The sequence below is a fragment of the Ischnura elegans genome, chromosome 9 (genome assembly GCF_921293095.1).
Source record: "Ischnura elegans chromosome 9, ioIscEleg1.1, whole genome shotgun sequence".
NCBI classification, from domain to species: Eukaryota; Metazoa; Arthropoda; class Insecta; order Odonata; family Coenagrionidae; genus Ischnura; species Ischnura elegans.
Genome location: NC_060254.1, coordinates 15021245 through 15041857, shown reverse-complemented (window position 1 = coordinate 15041857; position 20613 = coordinate 15021245). Strand labels below are relative to the sequence as shown.

At 37.7% G+C, this 20613-nt stretch overlaps 1 protein-coding gene across 4 annotated transcripts in view; it reads left to right on the top strand.

Moving 5' to 3' along the window:
- The window catches only part of LOC124166094 (E3 ubiquitin-protein ligase Nedd-4), a 148492-nt gene that overhangs the window by 107205 nt on the left and 20674 nt on the right, over nucleotides 1-20613 (top strand). For 2 of the 4 annotated variants that reach the window (XM_046543720.1, XM_046543716.1), the window contains exons 2-8: nucleotides 2420-2499; nucleotides 2574-2655; nucleotides 2741-2779; nucleotides 3048-3208; nucleotides 10968-11229; nucleotides 12846-12982; nucleotides 19736-19874. In XM_046543720.1, the coding sequence (XP_046399676.1) occupies nucleotides 2420-2499; nucleotides 2574-2655; nucleotides 2741-2779; nucleotides 3048-3208; nucleotides 10968-11229; nucleotides 12846-12982; nucleotides 19736-19874 (900 nt within the window). Of the gene's footprint in view, nucleotides 1-1916; nucleotides 2170-2419; nucleotides 2500-2573; nucleotides 2656-2740; nucleotides 2780-3047; nucleotides 3209-10967; nucleotides 11230-12845; nucleotides 12983-19735; nucleotides 19875-20613 lie in introns of those variants that run through there. The other 2 variants (XM_046543719.1, XM_046543717.1) reach the window with 2 other exon arrangements.

The window sequence follows — 20613 nt, the reverse complement described above, 5'->3', positions numbered from 1 at the left end:
ACTTCCGTGAAAGCTTTTTCTTTGCTGTTCAGCAAAATGTTCTTTTTATGTTCATTTTGTGTTCTTTTGATGTTCAAAAAAGTGTTCATTTTGTGTTCAAATTATGTTCTTTTTATGTTCACAGACGAGTGTTCATTTTGTGTTCTTTTTATGTTCACAGACGAGTGTTCATTTTGTGTTCTTTTTATGTTCTTTCTGTCACAAAACACATAAAAAGAACATAAAGTGAACATTCGGTGAACATAGAAGGAACACAATTTGAACATTAAATGAACATAAAAAGAACACTGAATGAACACACTTTTTTCTACTAGGGCAGTTTTCTACCCTGTCTATTCCATAGACAACTGTTGAAAGGTAACCATGGCCTGCGAAAGACATAATCAGTGCCACTATAGAGAATTCAACTTCTACCACTAACTTTGACACCGGCAACATTAATCATTAAGTTACTATTCGCAGCAGGGGCGAAGCTAGGAATAAATAGGGGGGGTTGTAGGCGCAACAAGACCTGGGGTGTGGTATACCTTCCCAGGATAAGCAGGAGGTTTTTTTTAAAGATAAATGGTTCAAAATGGTGAGTTTTAAGGCTCTTTGAGGGATATTTCATTAATCCTACCACTATTCTATCAGTAATACTAATCCATTAAGTAAACTGGATTAAACTTAAACGTTTCTCTGAGCTCTGGGGGGGGTTTATCCCCCAAAACCCCCCCTCGCTGCGCCACTGATTCGCAGATTGGCTGCCCTGTTGTCATTGAAAGCACATTTGCTCCCTTCCAGTCATCGTACCTCCTTTTCTCGACAGACACTTATTTATCCAAGGTCGTAGCAAGTTGGGGTTAGTCACAGGGTTCAAACTCCCCCAGAAACATTAGAGAAATAAGGTCATACTTACGAGCGTCACTTAAGTGTACCGGTTTGTAAGGGCCCTTACAAATGATCTTCCATGAAACTTGCATCCCCTTTCCTAATTGACCTCACCTTCGATGATTTTTTTCTGATTACCGGCTTATATTTATTGGAAGTTATCGAGACTGCAGCCAGCGTCTCAGCCTGGTATTCCTAAAAGTATACGTGACCCGCTGCCAAGTGTCCGTGCTGCGCTCGTGACGTTAAATCTGCTACTCAAGAATTCACCAATAAGGAAGTGCGCATTTCAAAGCCAGTAGGTAGTTGCTTATCCACTCCGGTCTTGACGCCTTCGTAACCTTGAATTATATGGCAGAACATTCAGGAACTAACTCTGACGAATACCGCGGGCAGCTGGAATAATACCGGCATTTTTTTTAGATAAGAAGGCTCGGTCACCATCTGAACTCGGCCGCTGTCGAGTGATGTGGGCCAAAGGGGTGTGGTGCCATGAACCACGATGTCTTGTTTAGAGACAAGAGATCTTTGTTTGCTGCTGCGCTGTGTCGAAAAGCAGATTTCAGCAGCAGCGTCGATTACCGGCGGCACTACCATGCATATTTACATCATCATAAGCCAATTGATTATAACGTTAGTGAAGTAATCAGACTTGAATGAATCTGCTCCATGTTGATAAGAAGTTCGTCGGGGAATTGGTAATTACACTACACCAAATAAGCTCCCAAATATTGTTACACATTCAAAACATTAACAAAATCTAGGTTACAAGTAACACAAATACTAATTTCGAGGTAAAACGACCTCGTGCATTGTTTTTACCACTCATGGCGGGCTAATGGTAGTCGTCACATCAGTCGCAGTGGTCGCAGTCATACAATCACACTGAATCACACCATACGGACAGACGGGTGTTTACAATTGGGTGGATTGGGTGTTTATAATTGATTCAAGTAGAGTACTGCCGCAACTGAACGTCTGTCATCATAAAATCAAAGAAACTTACCAATTGTCCTCCTTTCCCCAGAAGTTTCACGTTAATAATTATAATTTTGCGGGTAGTACTTCCGCATTACGCCGAATGACTTTTTAATGTGTCATAATTATAAATAATGTATCGAGCTTGACTTCAGTAGTGTCACTCGCGCTGTAGATATATTCTGTCATTGCCAAGTAGTGAGTAGGAATGTGAGAAGTTAAAGCTTAATTTCTGTCAATTTTCAAGGGGCTAGAAGGAAGATTTTAATGGAGGGAAGAAATGAATATGGATATTACCCTAACATTGGATTAAATGGAGTTGTAAGTGCTTATTTATTCTTTAACATCGTTTTCTTAATGTTGATGCCCCATTTTTGTTGTATCAATTTAATTATAAGTTCTGTGCTCAAGTTTACCCCGAGGTGTATTGTTTATTGTGAACCTCAATGAATCTTTAGTTTTCTATTTGGGAAAATGTTTCACAACCATCCTTGATGGCATTTGTTTGTCTAAACAGTAACTCGGTAATTCGTTACTCATAATCAATTAACACTTTTTTGTGTCTTTTCAGCCTGATGAACTTACCAATAGACTAAGGTTAAAGGTCATAGCTGGACATTCATTAGCCAAGAAGGATATATTCGGAGCAAGGTAATTTAATTACGAAGTTGATCTTACATGTCATAGGCTTTTCCGTAACTGATTATGATTATTATATTTTGCAGTGATCCCTATGTGAGAATTGACTTGAACACTATAAACGGAGATGAGACCGTCGACTCCGTTTTAACCAAAACCAAGAAAAAGGTAATGACAAGCTTTATTTTGTTTAAGGAAAGGTGGAGGTTATGAATGAACGAATCTACACGGGTTATGTTTCTGTCTATTTCAGACTCTCAACCCTCAGTGGTGCGAGGAATTTATCTTTCGAGTAAGTTTTTTAAATTTCTGTTAACTTCTCAAAGAGTCTATATTTGCTTGTTCAATTTAAGTTGACCAAGGTATTTTCAATGGCGTTAGTTGGTTTTTAAAAGAGTGCCAGAGTGCATTTTCATGTAAATACTTAACATATGTATGGTTCAATTAATGGAACTCCAATTTCTGGCCGTATCTAGTGGCCCTGCTGAGTATTAAGTGTTCTCTGATTTTCTCGTTGAAGGTAGATCTGTATATCAATGTATTCATATATCTATCTCTAGGTAAAACCGGCGGAGCACAAGTTGGTCCTCCAAGTATTCGATGAAAATAGATTAACTCGTGATGACTTCCTTGGAATGGTTGAACTCACCCTCCTCAATCTACCCAAGGAGCAAGAGGGCAGGGTTATTCCTCCGAAACAGTACATCCTCCGTCCTCGAAGGTTAGTTTCTTCATTCTAAAACTAATTAGTTATAACTCGGTGCCCAAATCAAAGTATAATTCAATGAGTTTTCTTTTGATAATTTGCGTTGAACAAAATTGTGATTCACCTCGCTTACATTCTTCATTTACGTTCCACTATGTTAAATGTTTGTTTTTGTTGACATTTGAGTAGTAATTTGAATTTATAGTAAAGCCGTGAAGTGATAGGTCAAGTTATGTAGTCTGTATTGTAATGGCTAGTCATTACCTCCCTGTCAGAAGAAGGAAAATAACTTTCTGTTGAATTATTATGTATCTTACAATTTCAAAAATATAATCCTGAGTATTGACCTTATAATTTGAAAACATCATTAGCTCAAGAAGTGTAGTGCTGATGATTCTGACTGTATTCAAGTGAATTCAAGCTTGTGCCTCCAGTTTTTCCTCATGTGCCCCTGGGAGTTGTATCCTTTGCCTTGCCCTCCACTCCGCCTCAGAAATCTTAATGTCCTTGGTCTTATCTTCTCATCCTTGGCAATATCTAGGGCCCTCCGATTGTGATTCCCATGAAGAAAATATCTTCACATTTTACTTCATGTACATTGAAAATAAGTTCTCACAGTAGATTTAACTTTGGTGATTTGCAGCATTTGAACCAAATCCCTCTATACTGAAAAAAAAAAATCATCAGCTTGCAAATAACATTCCGTATGCTGGTTACATGTGGAAATTGCATCAGATGGTCTCCTGGCTTAAGGCCTGGTTACATGGTACATTAACACGTACAAGTTAATGTACCTTTGTGTGAACGATTTCGGTGGACTGGAGCAGAACATGTACGAATGCATGAACCATATTAAGGCCATTTTACACGGTATATGGAGTTGCACAATCTGACGTACGTGCGAAGGCGCAATCAAAATTGCGTCGTGTAAAGCGGTGAATTGCTAGAACGCATGCAAGAATGCGTGGATGCGAGACGGAAAATAGCCCCTGTTCTAATTTCGTTCATGCATTCGCACAATTCCATGCCATTTTAGAAATTAATGTAGCTCTAACCTGCGCAATTCCGTGCCCCGTGTAAAACGGCCTTTAGAACAGGTTCTATTTTCTGTTCGTGCATTCGCACAAGTAGGGTGGTTACATGGTGCATTTTCGTGTTCATTCACGCGTTCATGCATTTAGACATTAACCCATACATGTCAATGTATCGTGTAACCAGGCCTTAAAGCAATGCAGGAATAAACTCTCAGCAATGGCTTGTCAGCACACTTGGTTTAGGTGAAGTTCCTTTCCACATGAATCTGGCTGCTCAGTAGGCATTTTTAATCTTTTTTAATACTTATTTTGAAGGTATTCATTGGAAAGGATGTTTTCTATGACGGATTATTTTCCGAGAATCTGAAAATTCCCCATTCGTATACCCCGAAAATCTTAAAACTGTCAACACTGTAATCTGGGTCCTTCAAACTGATGAATCTGAAGTTGACACACTATCCGCAGGACATGGCATTGATGTGATATAAACTAGCGTGAAAGAAAATAGGAATAATGCGAAAGTGGTGGGCATGTTTGGTGGGGGTATAAAACTTATGAATGAAATGTACTGGGTAAAAAGGCACATGGTGCCATGGAGGATGTAGTAATATTGATATTGATGATGGAGGAAAGGAATTTGGAAGGGAACAGGTCCTTTAGATAAGAAGGAGAGAGATAGGCGGTCAGGTGAGGTGATCGGAAATTCAATTGGTGTTAGGAGGAATGGTCCTATTAGCTCTCATATTTGTTTGTTAGCTTTGATAAGTAATTACGTTGGTTTTTAGATTACCTATGAATGGGTATGTGTCAATTCTTGTTGCCAGCAATTATTTTGAATTGTTGGTGGTATTAATAATTGTCCAAGCATATACTGGTGGTACCTAGATACAAAATTGATTAATGACTCTCTAATTAAATGTAGTGAAAAGATCTGTGCATGCATTTCTTTTCATATCCATGGCTAGTATCTGCATCAACCTAATGATTTGATATTCCTAGTTTTATAATTTCAATTAATATATGTTAGGGGAGTCAGTCTGCAATTTGAATGTTCATTCTGTTGAAAAAGTTATTTTCACAATGTTTTCTTTTTTATTCATCGTAATATCTCGAAGTGTATATTCTTCCGGCTGACACTCAGTTTTGAAACTGACACTTGGATTTTCTCCATCTTCCAGTTCAATATTGACCAGAAATTTTGCAACTGGTTATGCTCTCGATGATAATGCAGTATTCTTTGGTAGCTTAATAAAAGAAGTGGAAAGTGAGGAGAATTTTGACTATATGTTTTCCTAAACTTGTTATCCTATATGAATTCATAAAATGCTTAGGTTGAGTGCAGAGGTTTCTTTTTTTGTCACTTTAAGTTGCTTTAGTTGTTACTTTAGTTTTGCTGAAAATAGTGGATAGTATCATCCACCATTTGGCATTTAAAAGTGTGTATTTCCGTATTTCATTCATATCATTCAGCTCTAAAATTATGTATTTATTTTGACAGTAAATAGGTATTTCCTTGGGTATGGGCTTCTCATGAATAAGAAAGTGCCGCAATAGAATTTTGTGCATAATTTCAATTTATTGCAGTCTTTTATTGATCTATGTTGTGAATAACTTTTTTAAATACATTTAACTGTTATCTCACAATTCAATTAACAGGTTGATGGAGATGATAAGTATTTCTAAAACTTGTTTTCAAAATAGGGTACATTAGGATGACATTCAGGATGCTTAAAATAACTACTAGAAATGGTCATCCTTTGGTATATTTACTGAAATAGATTTTTATTTTATTCCAAAGATAAGGATTTGTGGAGGGTCATTGTTGGTGAAGTCATTCAACTTGCATCTTTAAAAGTCATGTCAGTAACAACTGTTTGTATCTGCCTTATTGCATTTATATTTTCAACAAAATCCTTTTATACCTGTGGAGTGGCTTGCTAGAATAAATCTGCCCTTTTCATACCACAACATATGGGTGGTACACATTCACACAAACTAGCTTCAGTTCTAAGTATTATCATCATAAGGCTTTGGGAATCAGCATAGCAGCCCCTAAAGTGCTCTTAAATGGGAGATTTTCAATGCAATTTTGTGAATAGAGTGAATTTTGTTTTACTTTTAACAATGTCTGGTTCTACAATTCTGGCGTTTCATGTGTTTTGGGAATATTTCATTTAAAATATGTCAATTTATCAAGTACAGACGGACAATTTATGCTAATGAAATACTTCTTGGGCAGCCTTTGTATATGGCAGACTTTGGTCACTGATTCCACTGATAGAAATTGCAACTGCAAAAAGATGTAATGTTATAACATGCAAATCGAAATAGGTAGTCATTGTATAAATCAAAACAATAGTCAAAATAGGTATGTTCATGGTGAAACAAAACTCAGTACAGTGGAACCTCGTTAAAGCGAGTACGGGATATAGCGACACCCCCGCTATTACGAGAGGTAGCCGATGCACCGTCAATTGACCCTATAATAAGCGTGTTAAAAAATTCGTTTTTACGAGACCCTTTCGGTGTTGGCTCTCGCCATAGCGAGGGTTTCACCGCCGGAAGACTTTCATCAAGACTCCTTAACCTCTGTAATTGCTAGCGATCTGTTAGTAATGAAGTTAATGGAGTGCTCAGTCTCAAATTAAGTGGTAAACTGTCGTGCAATAAATATAATGATTGACGAAACAATGCTTTGCTTGATTTTTATTCAGTGCGGCGCTTATAAATTGTTTGAATAGTTAGTCGTTATTTGAGTAAGGAAATTTAGTGATGCAAAAATACATCGCCTTTCGTCTGGATTTATGCTTACGTTTATCGGATAGATGTTTATCTGTCGCCGCACCACTCCTGTTCCTGTATATCTGTTCGCAACAGGTATATTGGCTATTATTTGCTCCACCTCCGGTAAAGCGACAATTCACTATAGCGAGTGTTTATTAGTGCACCGTGGGGTGTCGTTATATCGAGGTTGCACTGTACTATTCCACAAACTTTTATTTTAACAGTCTACTAGTTTCGAAGTTTATACCGTCATTATCAAGACTAACTAAGACTAAATAGGTATGAACTGACTAATACTTTAAGATCATAATTGTAATAACAACTAAGTAATAATAGTAACTAAGTAAAAAAAAGAAAATAATTGCCATGCTGTTGGCTGATTTGAAGTCTTTCAACTTTGATGTAAAGCTGAAGTAAATTTTCCTTAGAAAAATTGGAGTCTACAGCTTCCTTTTTTGTCTATAATTAATAACCTAAGTAAATTCTAATGTACTCCTTTTTATGTATTCATGGATAATCTCTGTTGTGTAAATTGTAAATTGAAAGTTTTAGCTCACATTTGGACTTATATGTTAATAAAATCAAGTTTTAAAGTTGTTGGCAAAAAAAATGTTTTATAAACATTTTAGATGTTTTTCTAGCAATTTTGTATTCTATTGACTCTTCTCCAATAATATCATGTAATGATAGATGCCCTCTCCAGGCTGCTTCCTTTCCTTCCCGACTCTTTTATGGTATTCAAGGGTCTGGCATTTATGTTTTAATTGTTTAATGATCAAACTGAGTTAGCATTGAAACCTGGATTGTCAGAATGTGTACCTTTTTTGTTTTACATAATTGTTTGTATATAAATATGTTCTAAACTCATCTATTGTCAATTTTCTTGGCCGCTGGCTCACCTAATTAGCTGCCAGATGTTCTCTTCATCTACCAATGCCTTTCAGTCTCTGCTCTAATATTCTTCTCATATGATAGCAACCTCCATTTTTAATGAATCCAACTCTTCTCCTGGTAATTAATTCTTTTAGGACTCAAGTGAAGTATTCATAGGGCAAAGGAATTGCTAGATCCAAGAATTGATAAAATCATTGAAAATGAAGCATAAAAATCTAAGTAGGATTTACTCAGGCTTTTTCTTAGATATTGGAGATAATGTGAGTTAAAGTGAATTATTTATTGCAACAATAAGAAAAAAAATCACCAGGCAGCAAGGGTATACCCAGTATGACAGGAGAGTAGCAGGTGAGAGAGAGGAAAATTCAAATTATTTTCTGTGCTAGAAATGTAAAATCTGTTTGCATAAAAATATATGCCTTTCAAAGATAGGGTATGAGCAGAAAAATATAGCATTCTAGATCTCAAAAATCCTAAACTTCTTTGCCATTAAAAAAATGTTAAAATCAGTTAGGTATGTAAATGAGTAAGTGTAACGCATTCCATTTTCCATTGACAGGAATTTAGCATATTGACATACACCAATCGGTTCTTCTGTTTACCTCCATCTCATGTTTTTACATCTTTCTATCAAGTCTAATTTATCTGGTGTTGTTGTATGGAATTATTGATGATTGTATCAAAGTTTTATGTATACTACATAATCAGACTGTGTTGATTGCAAATTTAAACCATCATCGGTTGCAAGTAAATCAAAGGAAAAAGGAAACACTGATTTTGGTATCATTAAGGTATTCACAAGGAAAGTCAGTGGTGGCATTAGGTAGAAAATCATCGTTTGTTCTTTGTTGTAGCATAGAATGAGAGCATAAAACTAAGCCAGGAGTGGCCATTGGTTGGGAGTGATCATTGCTAATTATTTCAATGAAAATAATTTGATAAGTAAGTTTCAGTTGCCACGTTAAAAAGTATTTAAAATGTTTATCTTATAATCATTCTTGAAAAATCTTCTCTTCGTGTTCTAATGTTATTTTATTGCAACAAGTTATTGATCAAAATACTTGTTGGAGAAATGTAATTGTACCTTTAGCCATTAAAGACCTACTCATAATATTAATGGGAAAGCTTTAAGCCTGGGAAGGCATAGGCATACGTCATTCACAGGCAAACATGGCAGTGTGTGTTTTGCATGTTTAAATGCAAATTTTTCTTTATTGTTTTGTAAATTTCCATGAAATATGACCCATAAAATAATGGTTTTTGATACACTGATACTATCGAAAATTTGAGGCTTTATTGACAGGATGGCCACTCCTATGTAGTGCCATGGAATTTCATTCGTTCATTAATTTTTATTTTATTTATTTTATTCTCAAACCACCGAATACAGCTCATATTGGCCATTTTAAATTGGGGTATTCAAGAAATTTAACAAGTAAACGTACACGAACAATCAGGCCCTGCACTGGGGAAACCTACCCAGGTGGGACTCGAACCCGCGACCTCTTGTTTGACAGGCGAGGACGTTACCCCACCGCTACCAAGGCCGGCAATGGGAAAGTCATTGAATATCAGGGGAAATGACGGAAAGAATGTGGAAAGAATAATTGAAATAAAAGTCGTATTTTTTTTGTTTTTCCTCGTCCTCTTACACATCACCTTTAAACTTGGCACTCCCAAAATATCGTTGAGGAGGTGTTCCATTACTGTGAAAAGTCATTTTTGTGTTATGATTTTATTAACTTCCTTAAAGCTTGATGTTCAACTGCACTCAATATCACAATATTATCTCTTGTGGAGATGAACATTCTGCAAAATACATAGGTACCTGGATATTATCATGAAGTCTTCAAAATTGAGACAATTGTATAGAAATGAAGTAGAATTTCAGTTTGATATTTTTGTGGCCCCCTTTGCTATTTGTCATCTTTTGTGATATTTTCTTGATGAGTTGATCTAAGTTCCCTTGAAGAAAGATCATCAATAATAAAATAAAACTTTGGCAAAGTGAGGCAGAGGGAGACAGAATGTGAATAATCGGGTCAATCTATTTTTAATTCTTTGATTCTCTTATTCTTATGTTTAAAATACATTTGGATATTGACGCTTCCGGCATCACGTCAAAGAATTACTGGGTATTTGAATGCACTAAGTACAGAATAGACTTTGGGTACGCAGCAGGAATGAACATGTTGTGGGTGTAACTTTCTTTGGGCTATACCAAATGCACATTGAATTGAATTTCATTCATTTATTAATTGTAATTAGGTATACGTGTGCTGGTATGGGCTTAAGCAGTGACTATGATTATTGTTCATGATAACCTTGAAACAGCTAGAATTTCAAATTGGAGAAGATTAAAAAATTGCGTAAAACAGCGTGTGACAGAAATCATGGATCTTACATGATTATTTATGAAGGAAACAAGCCACCAATGGTGTTGGATAAATTCTGAAATCTTGGAAATGGAACTTGAAGTGACAATTCCTAATGATGCAAACAGGAAAAAGGTGAAAAAACACTGTACCTTAAGGAATTTTGTCATTTCTCTTTTGATCAGGGCATTTTAATATTTTTATGAAAGTTCCATTTACTTCTTATTTCACTTTTTTAAGCTTTTTTTTTTAATTTAACTATTTAAGTCTTTTCTTGTTGGAATATTTTTGTGCATGCAAGAAATAAATTTACAAATTCACTGATGAAATTTTTTGCACTGTTAGGTTCATTCGGCTATTCGAAAAAAAAATGGTTTATACTTCCCTGTATTATCTTGGGATTAACAAAAGTTTTTCTAGAAGTTTGTTAAAGAAACTCATGATATTGTGTGTGAAACAATTCCTGAAAAGAGTTGTTCTTTTATTCATTCTATGATTTGATGTTAATAAAATGTCATCATCGTTAATTTAGATAATACATGATGTCTAACAAGCAACAATGCACTCATGAAGAAGTCCTACTGAAGTTGTGATATAGTTTAATTTTGATGGAATGCCTCTATCTCAGTACGTCTGCAATGGAGCTTATGGTGCAAGTCTAATTAAGAGTAATTTAACTTTTGTCAGTTCCAGATCGCGAGTCAAAGGTCACTTGGAGCTTTACCATGCTTACATCAGGGATCCCCATGCTCCAGCCTTGCCTCCTCGAGAAGATGGTGACGGTGAAGCCCACGTTGAGGTAGTGACTGAGATAAGGGTCAATGGCGAGAGATCCAATGGAGACAGTGGGACAGAATCGTCGAGTGCCCAGCAGCAGGACAGCGAAGGGGAGTGGGAAATTGTTAACAACGATGGTGCATCCAGACATCTGGTAGAAACGGCTGCGCAGGTGAGTGTTTTAAGATTGTTGCAATTGTGGCTTTCACCAAAGTCGTATTTCTTGAATTTCAGAGAACTATGCTTGGTTTTCAAGGGAAAATGTGTGTGGTTAATGTAACAGTAATGATAATGATTAGGGAAGTGCGAGTACTTGAAAATTAGAGTCGAATCAAGTAGTCTGTACTCGACTGGAGTGTTTTGAGTTGCATTATGAACGTCAAGCCGAGGCGATTACTCTCGGTTACAGGGCTGTCGAAGCCAGTAAGTTTCTAAAATTTGCCAATAGGAAGCACTATCATGAAATTCATGTTATGATATTGTTTTAAAAATGATATTTGATATTTTGTTCTAATGACTTGGTCTGAGAATATCAGCTTGCTGTATATATAGCAGTCAACCACGATAGTCATCGACGTGGGCACCATGTACCATTTCATCAGCCATGGCAGCCTACCGTCTTCCTACCTGGTGGCATGATCGGAGTAATCCGAGTGGACAGCTACATCACTCATACTTTCTTAAGTGATACTTTTGTATCCTACCCTACCCTCTTTATTCAAACACCGAGAGGAAAGGTAAAAATTGTTAATATTCCTGAAACAAAGAAAAATATGTAACTTTAATTTTTTGGTGGACAGTGCCGGTTTTTCCCGATTTTGACACAATTACCATCAACGTTGAATGAATCTACCATAAATGAAGTACAGTTGGAGATGCAGAGCAAGCAAAGCATTGGGGTGTGTACTCATAATATTGAGTTTCCAGCTGTGGAAGCTCTCTAAATTTAGAATTTCGTTAGGGATATTGCTTTTGTTGTTACCAGTTTTCATTGCCCACCCCTGACAGAGAGTAATTCCATACAGTTAGAAATAGAATAAGAAAGTGCTCATCCTCAATGGGAGATATAAGCATCAATGTTAAGAAAAAATTCAGAATCAAGGCACTGAAGAAAAAGTTATGTTTTTATATCATGTCTGGCACATGAGACTTGAGAATTTCATTGCATTTTTTCGCATGATACCGAAATTCGCTGAGCTTATTTTTGCAAAATATCCCTTTCCACACTCGCAATGTACTTTTTTTATGCTCTGTATTACTATTTTTCTAATTTTTCTTTGTTTTTTTTTACTGCACCGAGGGACTTATTACAAGTATTGTCAGTGGGACCTTCCTAGAATCTGAATATCTTTTCTTTATTCTTAGATGCTTGTTAAATAAACTACTAAGTTCATTAATGTAATATGTAATATTTAGCCCAGTGAAGTGGAAACATAGTTTTCTCTCGGATATTTACATATCTACGTTATGTATGCCATGTTTTTTCCATAGTTATGATTTCTAGGAAATATAGCTGAGGTCAGCTGAATTACCTACTATGTACTTCTGATTTGGCAAAATTCTTCACTGACTGTATTCGTGCTCAAGACATGCTATGATTGGCTTGACAGCCATTAGCCATTAGGATGAATATTGATCACCTGTCTTATGTCCATATGTAGAATAGCATTTAGGCTCCCTTATGGTTTATGTCTCATTGTAGACCAGCCTCAAGCCATTCAGTGTTTACATTCAGAGGATGTGGATACTGTTTGCTTAAAGTCATGACTGTTTGATTATTTATTTCAGCCTGTGTATGTGCAGACTCAGCAGGAGACTCTCCCCCCACTTCCCCCTGGTTGGGAGGAAAGGCAAGATGCAAACGGACGAACATATTATGTGAACCATGTGGCCAGATCCACTCAGTGGGAGAGACCTGCAGTCACGTAAGATTCCTTATGTTTCAAGAAATAATTTTGCCCCCAGTGCGTAGACATGTGGCTATGTTCTTAATGCTATGGAAGCAAAGGCCTATGCAGTCAACTTTTGGGTAAACATGTGAATGAGGACGAGGAACAGTTGATTTAGAAATAAATTGCCTGTGGTTGTGGTGTAAACATGCACTTTGCTGTGTGGTGATTATGTCACTTCTTGTGACTGTGTCAATTAAAAGATGAGCGTGGTGTTTGTTATGCACAAAATTGCATTTCTTTTAGATTGATTATATTACCCAAGATTTAATTTATTTGGGCTACTTAAAAAGTTTTAAATTTTTCGAGAAAAACAGGGTCCAAACCAGTCAGGGATATGAAATCTGGACTGAAAGTCATGGAAATGTCTGGGATATTAGATTATGTCCAGGAAAAAACTCCAGAAGTGTAGAAAAGATATGAAAATCATAGCTGAACTAGCAGTGTTTAATGTCGGCGTTATGTTTTTATCCTGGCTGGATGGCACTGGATTGTTCTAATTGGCCCTAATTTTTATCTGTCACTACCACTGCTACTGTTTAACAAGTTTTAACAGTTTAACTTCATACATTTTTTCGTTAAATCTCTCTGTTTAACTGCTAAGTCTGGGAAATTTGAAAAATTCAGTTTGGAAATAAGGTGAAAGGCAAGGAAAATGAAAACGGGAAGATGCTATGAAGCCTGGAGGGGAACGTTTCAAGAATATTCCACTAACTTGGATGCTTAATAATTGAGAATTCCCTCTATTTGACTATAAGAATAAATTGTTTATTTTTCAAATCCACCTATATTGTTTTATCAGCTATCCATGTGACAGCAAAAATCTACATAGTAGTTGTGTGGCTGTATTAAAAAATTAAGTGCAGTAAACTCCTGATTATCCATGTTGCAGATTATCCGCCCATGAGTTTCAACCTCCTTCAATGTTTTCTGTGATGTTCATGAAAAATAGAATCCTGCGAAAAAAATCCCAGGATTATCTCATTTTTATGCAAGGATACACAAGGCTGATAGTTTATTTATGCAAATTAAACTATGAACATCATACAAATAAAAGTGAAAGCTTGAATTATCCGTGTCTTCTGATTATTCGTGCTGCTTCTTGCCATTGTTAGTCCAGAACGTGGGAAGTTTACCGTATGGCAGATAGTATACTGTAACCGTACGGGTGCCGTCCCTTGGTCTACACCACTACTAAACTAATTCCAGGCTAATGTAAACCCGGTTGTGAAATAGGTCCTCATCCGGGGAACCATGAGAGGTTGCCAAATGAAAGGTCGGGACCCAAGTATCTATAACAGCATTTATTTTTAATAGAGATGTGCGAATAGTATCCGCGAATACTCGAATACCTCGAATACCAGAAAGTATTCGATATTCGAGATCTCGAATAGTTATGCCAAAGGTGCCGTCTCGAATACCTCGAATACTTTGAATTTCGCGTCATACACTGTCGCTCGCTCGTCGTTGGTAGTTGGCTCGGAAAAGGAGAACTTTAGTAGTTTAGTGCATGCAGCGCCGTTTTAGGCAACCTTACGACCTATATCAAATTCGCGGGTTAGAGCAGTTAGAGCGGTGAAAAGAGTTCGACGTGGGGAACCGAAATTGATCGGGTGAAAAAAATCCGAAAATCCCAGGTGTCCCCCATCACGAGAACCTCAGTGCCGTGGGACAGTGACATTGGCGCATTTCCCACGATCCGCTATCCCCGTTTATTCAGCGTTCGCCCCACCCCCTCCGACGATTTCCTCTTCTCCGAAATCAAACAAAAGGTCCCGACTCGAGCAGGGATCGTATTACGAAGACCTCAGCTTCGAAAAAAATATCAAGTTACCGGAAAATAATAGAATCGCGTTTCACCCTTCACTCTTTCTCCCCCACTGACCATTTTCCCGCATTCGTCTTTTGATAAAAATAAGACGAGGTGTTTACCATGTCTCCTTTGCGGCTAATAACGACAGGCAATTATTTTGAATCTTCCCCAGGAGATGAAACTACCACAAGGAGGAACTCAGTGCCGTGGGATGGTGACATTGGCGCATTTCCCACGATCTCCACTATCCCCCTCCCTTCAGCACACACCCAGCCTCACTCACTCTGACGATTTCCTCTTCTCCGATATCAAACAAAAGATCAGACCTCGCGCAGGGATCGTATTACGAAGACCTTAGCTTCGAAAAAAATATCAAGTTACGCGAGAAAAATAATAACGTGTCTCGCACCCACCCCCTTTTCTCACCCGCTGACCTTTTCTACCTGCTTCGAATTTCCCCCTTACTGGAGGTCAACTGCTGCATGAGTCATCTACTAGCCCGAAAGGTGTCTATCAATGACTTTCGGCAATTGATATTACACTTTTATTGGATTGAAATATTAGTAATATGCGCGTAATTTAAGAAAGAATAAGACCAAACACGACATATTTATGACTTTATTTAAGCATTTTACGCAGGAAAATAAATGCCGGAAAGACGAAGAAATACGACGGGGGCTTAGCATTTTGGCGTAATGCTCAAATAGGGTGCTTTCCTTTTATTTTTTTATTGCCTAAATCGAAATATTAATACTCCTGAAGTACGTATTTAACGCTTTTAGATTTTTATAGGACGATATCTATTTTTCGCGATTAAATTAAAAGTGAAATTTTTCCATCGTGCGAAAACGCGACGCGTTAGTGGGAATGATGGGGAAAGGTCCGTGTGACGCATTTCTGGTTCCCCCTCCCACCTTGTGAGGTGACCTTGTGCGAGGCTCTTAGCGCTGATACCTTACCAAACCTTACCTTATCAAACGAAGAAAACTTTCCGACCTTAGCCAGTTTTAATAAGTGATTACTAAGACATGTTTCCCTGAGCTGTGTGCCTCATGCATGCATTAGTAACGTCAGACGATGTAAAACTCCTATCCTTTCGTGTAGAAACTAGGTACCTGTGATGTCACGTGGAGTGGCATCACATGGGTGCCAATCTGGCCTTTTTCAAATGAGGATAAAATTGACCATTGCCATTGGTCTAGACCGGTATTTCTAGAACCAAATAATTTGTATATAATGAATACACCAATGGTAGGTAACGAATCACAATCTATGCCTTTCATTTTCTATGATGAAGGAAACTACCCTATTGTTTACATAAAAGTAAAATATTCCATTAATCAGCTAAATTCCTGTTTGAATCCTTTAAAGGCAATCACAATTACTCATCAAAATCTTGGGTTTCCTGCTGCATAGGCGACCTAGTCAAACATTCTCACATTCATAGTTTAGTATTCGAGGTATTCGAAATTCGAGGTATTCGAATATTCGAGCAATGATTTGATATTCGAATTCGATATTCGAATTCGAGAAATCTACTATTCGACCCATCCCTAATTTTTAATAATGAACAAACAAGTGCACAATTTAATTACCTTCATTAACAGGGAAACAGACCAAGCATGCGATGAAATGAATATTTCGGGTGGAGAAGAAGCAAACGCGAAATGATTGGCACATGAAACGCGCCTGAGACCAAGCAAACCAAAAATACGGAACTCGGAAAACATACCCCATTCCCTCATTTACACCATACCAAATCGCGAGAGAACTCAACATGACAATTTTCGGGCAGGGCAAGTACTTGGGGCTCACAACTTCGGTATACTGGTGGAACTCCAGGATGGTCCTGGCGACGTTGCCGCTCGAAATCAGGATAACTTCCGGCATCACGGCGGAACTCCAACAGCTGTTCCGGCGAGACCGCTGCTAAGAATCAGGATTGTCGCTCCACTGCGCAATCAGCCCTTCTGGCCACCATCAACCTTCCACCAGACAAGGTTGTCTGCGATCCTGCTACAGTCGTGGTTGACGAGAGAGAGAGATAGAGTGAGCCTCCGGGCCTCACCTCTGAACTGACAACTTCTCCGCTTCCCCTCTTTTTTCCCCTCTCGGCGTCCGAGAACAACTGCCTCACGACGTGCATTGAGTTCTCTCATGCGCGAGTTCCGTATTATTTACACCCCTGACCTGCGATCGCGCTGGCCTACTCTCCACCCGTTGACCCCGTGGAGTTTTGTTAGTCCAGAACATGGGAAGTTTACTGTATGGCAGATGGTATACGGATGAAGGAAATAATTATTTTTACTTTTAAAATTCAAGTTACTGATAACAGCTACCAAATAATGTGTTGAAAGTTTTTAAGTTACAATTATAAAAATTAAAAACATCATAATTTATGAATGAAGTAATCTTTTAAATGTGAATTACAATTTTAACCATTGCGATTAGTATTTAAATTTTTATTATCTTACTCCAAAGAAGTTTTCAAGTAAAGTCAAACATTGATTATTAATCTCAGCTTGCATCTGCCTTCAAACAGGGCTAGATTAGGGTTGTATGGTTCATCACTTTGTGCGGCACCTTCTCAGAGTGCAATACCCGTCAGTGATGAGTCTGAAGTCAGATATATGTAGATTAGTGGCTTGTATACATTCATCAATTATGATAAACATAGGTTGATTAGGTGGTGAAATAAAAACTTTCATTGGGTATATACAGTGGAACCCCGATCTATCGTTCCCGCATTCATCGTTTTCCCGCATCTATCGTTCCCCGAAGTATCGTTTTCCCGCATTGATCGTTTGAATATCGCGGACCCGTGGTATAATTTTCCCGCATTGATCGTTTGAAGATCGCGGTCCCGTCATATAATTTTCCCGCATCCATCGTTTGACAAAAATAAGACGAAGTGTTTACAACGTGTTATTTATGGCTAATAACAACAGACACAAAGTTTGAATCCCCAGGAGATTGAAATACGATAGGGAGAAGCTGAGTGCCGTGGGATAGTTACATTAGCGCATTTCCCAAGATCCGGTATCCCCCTCCATTCAGCACTCGCCTCTCCCCTTCTGAAGCTTTCCTCCTCTCCGAAATAAGAAAAGGTCCCAGCTCGAGCAGGGATCCTATTACGAAGACCTTAGCTTCGAAAGAAAATATCAAGTTACTCGAGAACAAAAGAAACCTTTTTCACGCTTCCCCCTTTCTCGACCGCTGACTTTCTTTTAGCTGACTCCCTTCAAAGGAGGTCAACTGCTGCATGAATCACCGATTAGTCCAAAAGGATGTAAAAATGAATTTCGGCAATTGGTATTAGACTTTTATTAGATTGAGATATTAGTGATGTGCACGTAATTCAAAAAAGAATGATACCAAACACGACGTATTTCTAACACTATTTAACCATTTTAAGCAAGGAAATAGTTGGAAGAATACGATGGTGATTTCTGGCGAATATCGATATCCTCGCAGCTGATAGTGAGCTTCACGGCAGTTGATGCGGATTTTTTTCGAAAGCAGGGTGTCTGGTTACAATTTACGAGTTATGCTACAAGTCTCACTTGTCTGAGGTGCTAACGAAGCGATGTCTTGTCAGGATATTTTGTTTCTCCCTACTAGCAATCTGAATTCATCTGCTCATCTAGAGCTACGCTACTTATTGTTAGAAATGTGTGGGTAAGTTGCCTTCTCTATATGATAAAAAATTTGCGCAGTCTTATGGTCATGCTTCACCCTCTGCAGTAAGCTCTGCTTACGCCGTACGCGATAGCATTAGTGCCGAACTTCACCTCGTACGAGTGGTTCCGTACTTTCCAGGGTGAGTTGACTTAAAACTGGCGAGTGTTTTCCATGTGGGTTCAATAGAGTCCGGTTTCATTTTTATTAGTTTTATTCTTATTCGTCTTCGGACCATGACCCTTCTGAAGACGCAAGTGAGAACTTTAAAAGATGGACTGAAAATAATTGAAGACGAAGAAAAAATCCGGGCTAGAAATGCGTGAATATTACAGCACGCCTCGATATGTCCACTAGTACATGACGGCAGGGGTGGGGGTAGAGTGAGATCCCTGGTGAAAACAAGAAGTGGGATGAAGCCGAGGATCAGGTGGGCGTGCCGCTGACGATTAACGCCACATTGCCTCAATCATATTAAAAATTTAATTGCTTGAAAGGAACATTTCAAATAATAAACTATTTTTGGCCTTCTTGATCCATCTCATAACCAATCACTGCGTCGGGGAAAGCAGTTGTTTGAGGCATAACACACACATTTCTCTCGTAAATACGTGTGCTTGAAATGGCATTTGATGGATAAGAATTTTTACATCAGACAGAAATGCATAATAGCAGTGGAAATTCCGAGTGGAGTGCAAACATTTTTTAGCAAGGCGGCGTGTTCCTTTAGGATATTTGAAAGAGATATAAGTCGAGTCAACAATATGACCTAAGTGTTTTGATAAAGTAATAATATTCCTGTAATCAGCTAAAATCTTTTTTGAATCCAGTAATGAATGTCATAATTCGCAAAAATCCAGCGTTTCCTGGGACATAGGCAACCCGGACAAACATTCCCGCATTGATCGTTTTCCCGCATTCATCGTTTTTTTCATCCATCCCCCTGAAAAACGATAAATCGAGGTTCCACTGTACTCTTCTTTTCCCCTCACCTCATGCCTGCTCCACCTTCTATGGTTTGAGTGTTATTTTTTTAAATGAGAAACGTAAGCTGATAAAGCTAAAGTTTATGTACCTCATTATTTCTTCTTCATTCAGAACAAGAATTTTTAAGGAATATGAAAGTAAATTAATTAATTTGATTTGATTAAAATTTTTGGAGACTCGTGCAGTATGAGCTAAATTAAACTTAAAAGTATTAATTTCTTATGACATCTAACCATTTCATTTCATTTCAGTGAAATTGGCATTGCAAATGAACGTACTTCGCGAGAAAGGAGTCTTGAGTCAGCAGCTACAGAATTCCAGCGACGATTCCATATCAGTGTGGATGATGTAGAAACTCGGAGAGAAAGTAGTTCTGCCACTCCTCAACAAGTGAGTAATTAGCTGAAAATGTGGCTAATACTTGTTAAAGTTTGGTCCCTGGTTTGAGTTGAGAAATTGTATAGAAACAATAACATAATTTTTAAGGATGTATTTATTTTCTCAACCTTGACCAATGCCTGTTGAATTTTTGTCCTTAGTATAAGTTAAGAAGAGCTGTTGTGCTGAAATAATAGCATCATTTTTTAAAATGATTTTTTATTACCTTTCTCAATGCAATTTACTGCCGATTATATGTTTTATTTGGATGTAGTTTAAATGAAAGAAGAGGCATGATGTCTTTGGAATGCTATATTAAAATATGGTTTAAAAAGATAAGTTACTTGAGGCAATTTTTTTGCACTAGTTAATGGCTGTTGAATAGGTCTTTATAAAATTTCGAACTTCAATTTATGATCACCCTCCTCTATTTATGTCTTCATTTTTGAAGCTGTTTGTCCTCTTTTTTTCGTGCATTCACATATTATCACTGTTGGGGCCATCTCATTTTTGTCTTTTCCTTTAGTGATTTTGCTTCTATTATTCACTCAGGAATTCCTGATCCTGTGTGAAATTTTGGTTCAGTGCTTCCAGGTACACCTTGAATGCCTCTTTGTATGATTTTAGTGGGATGGAAAAGTGTTTGTGTCTAACCTTCTCGTTTTATCTCTTCCATTTGCTTTTGTCCATTGTTATACTAACAGCCTTTGCATGCTTAAAATTTGTCTGCTGCATGTCTTCTCACCATTAG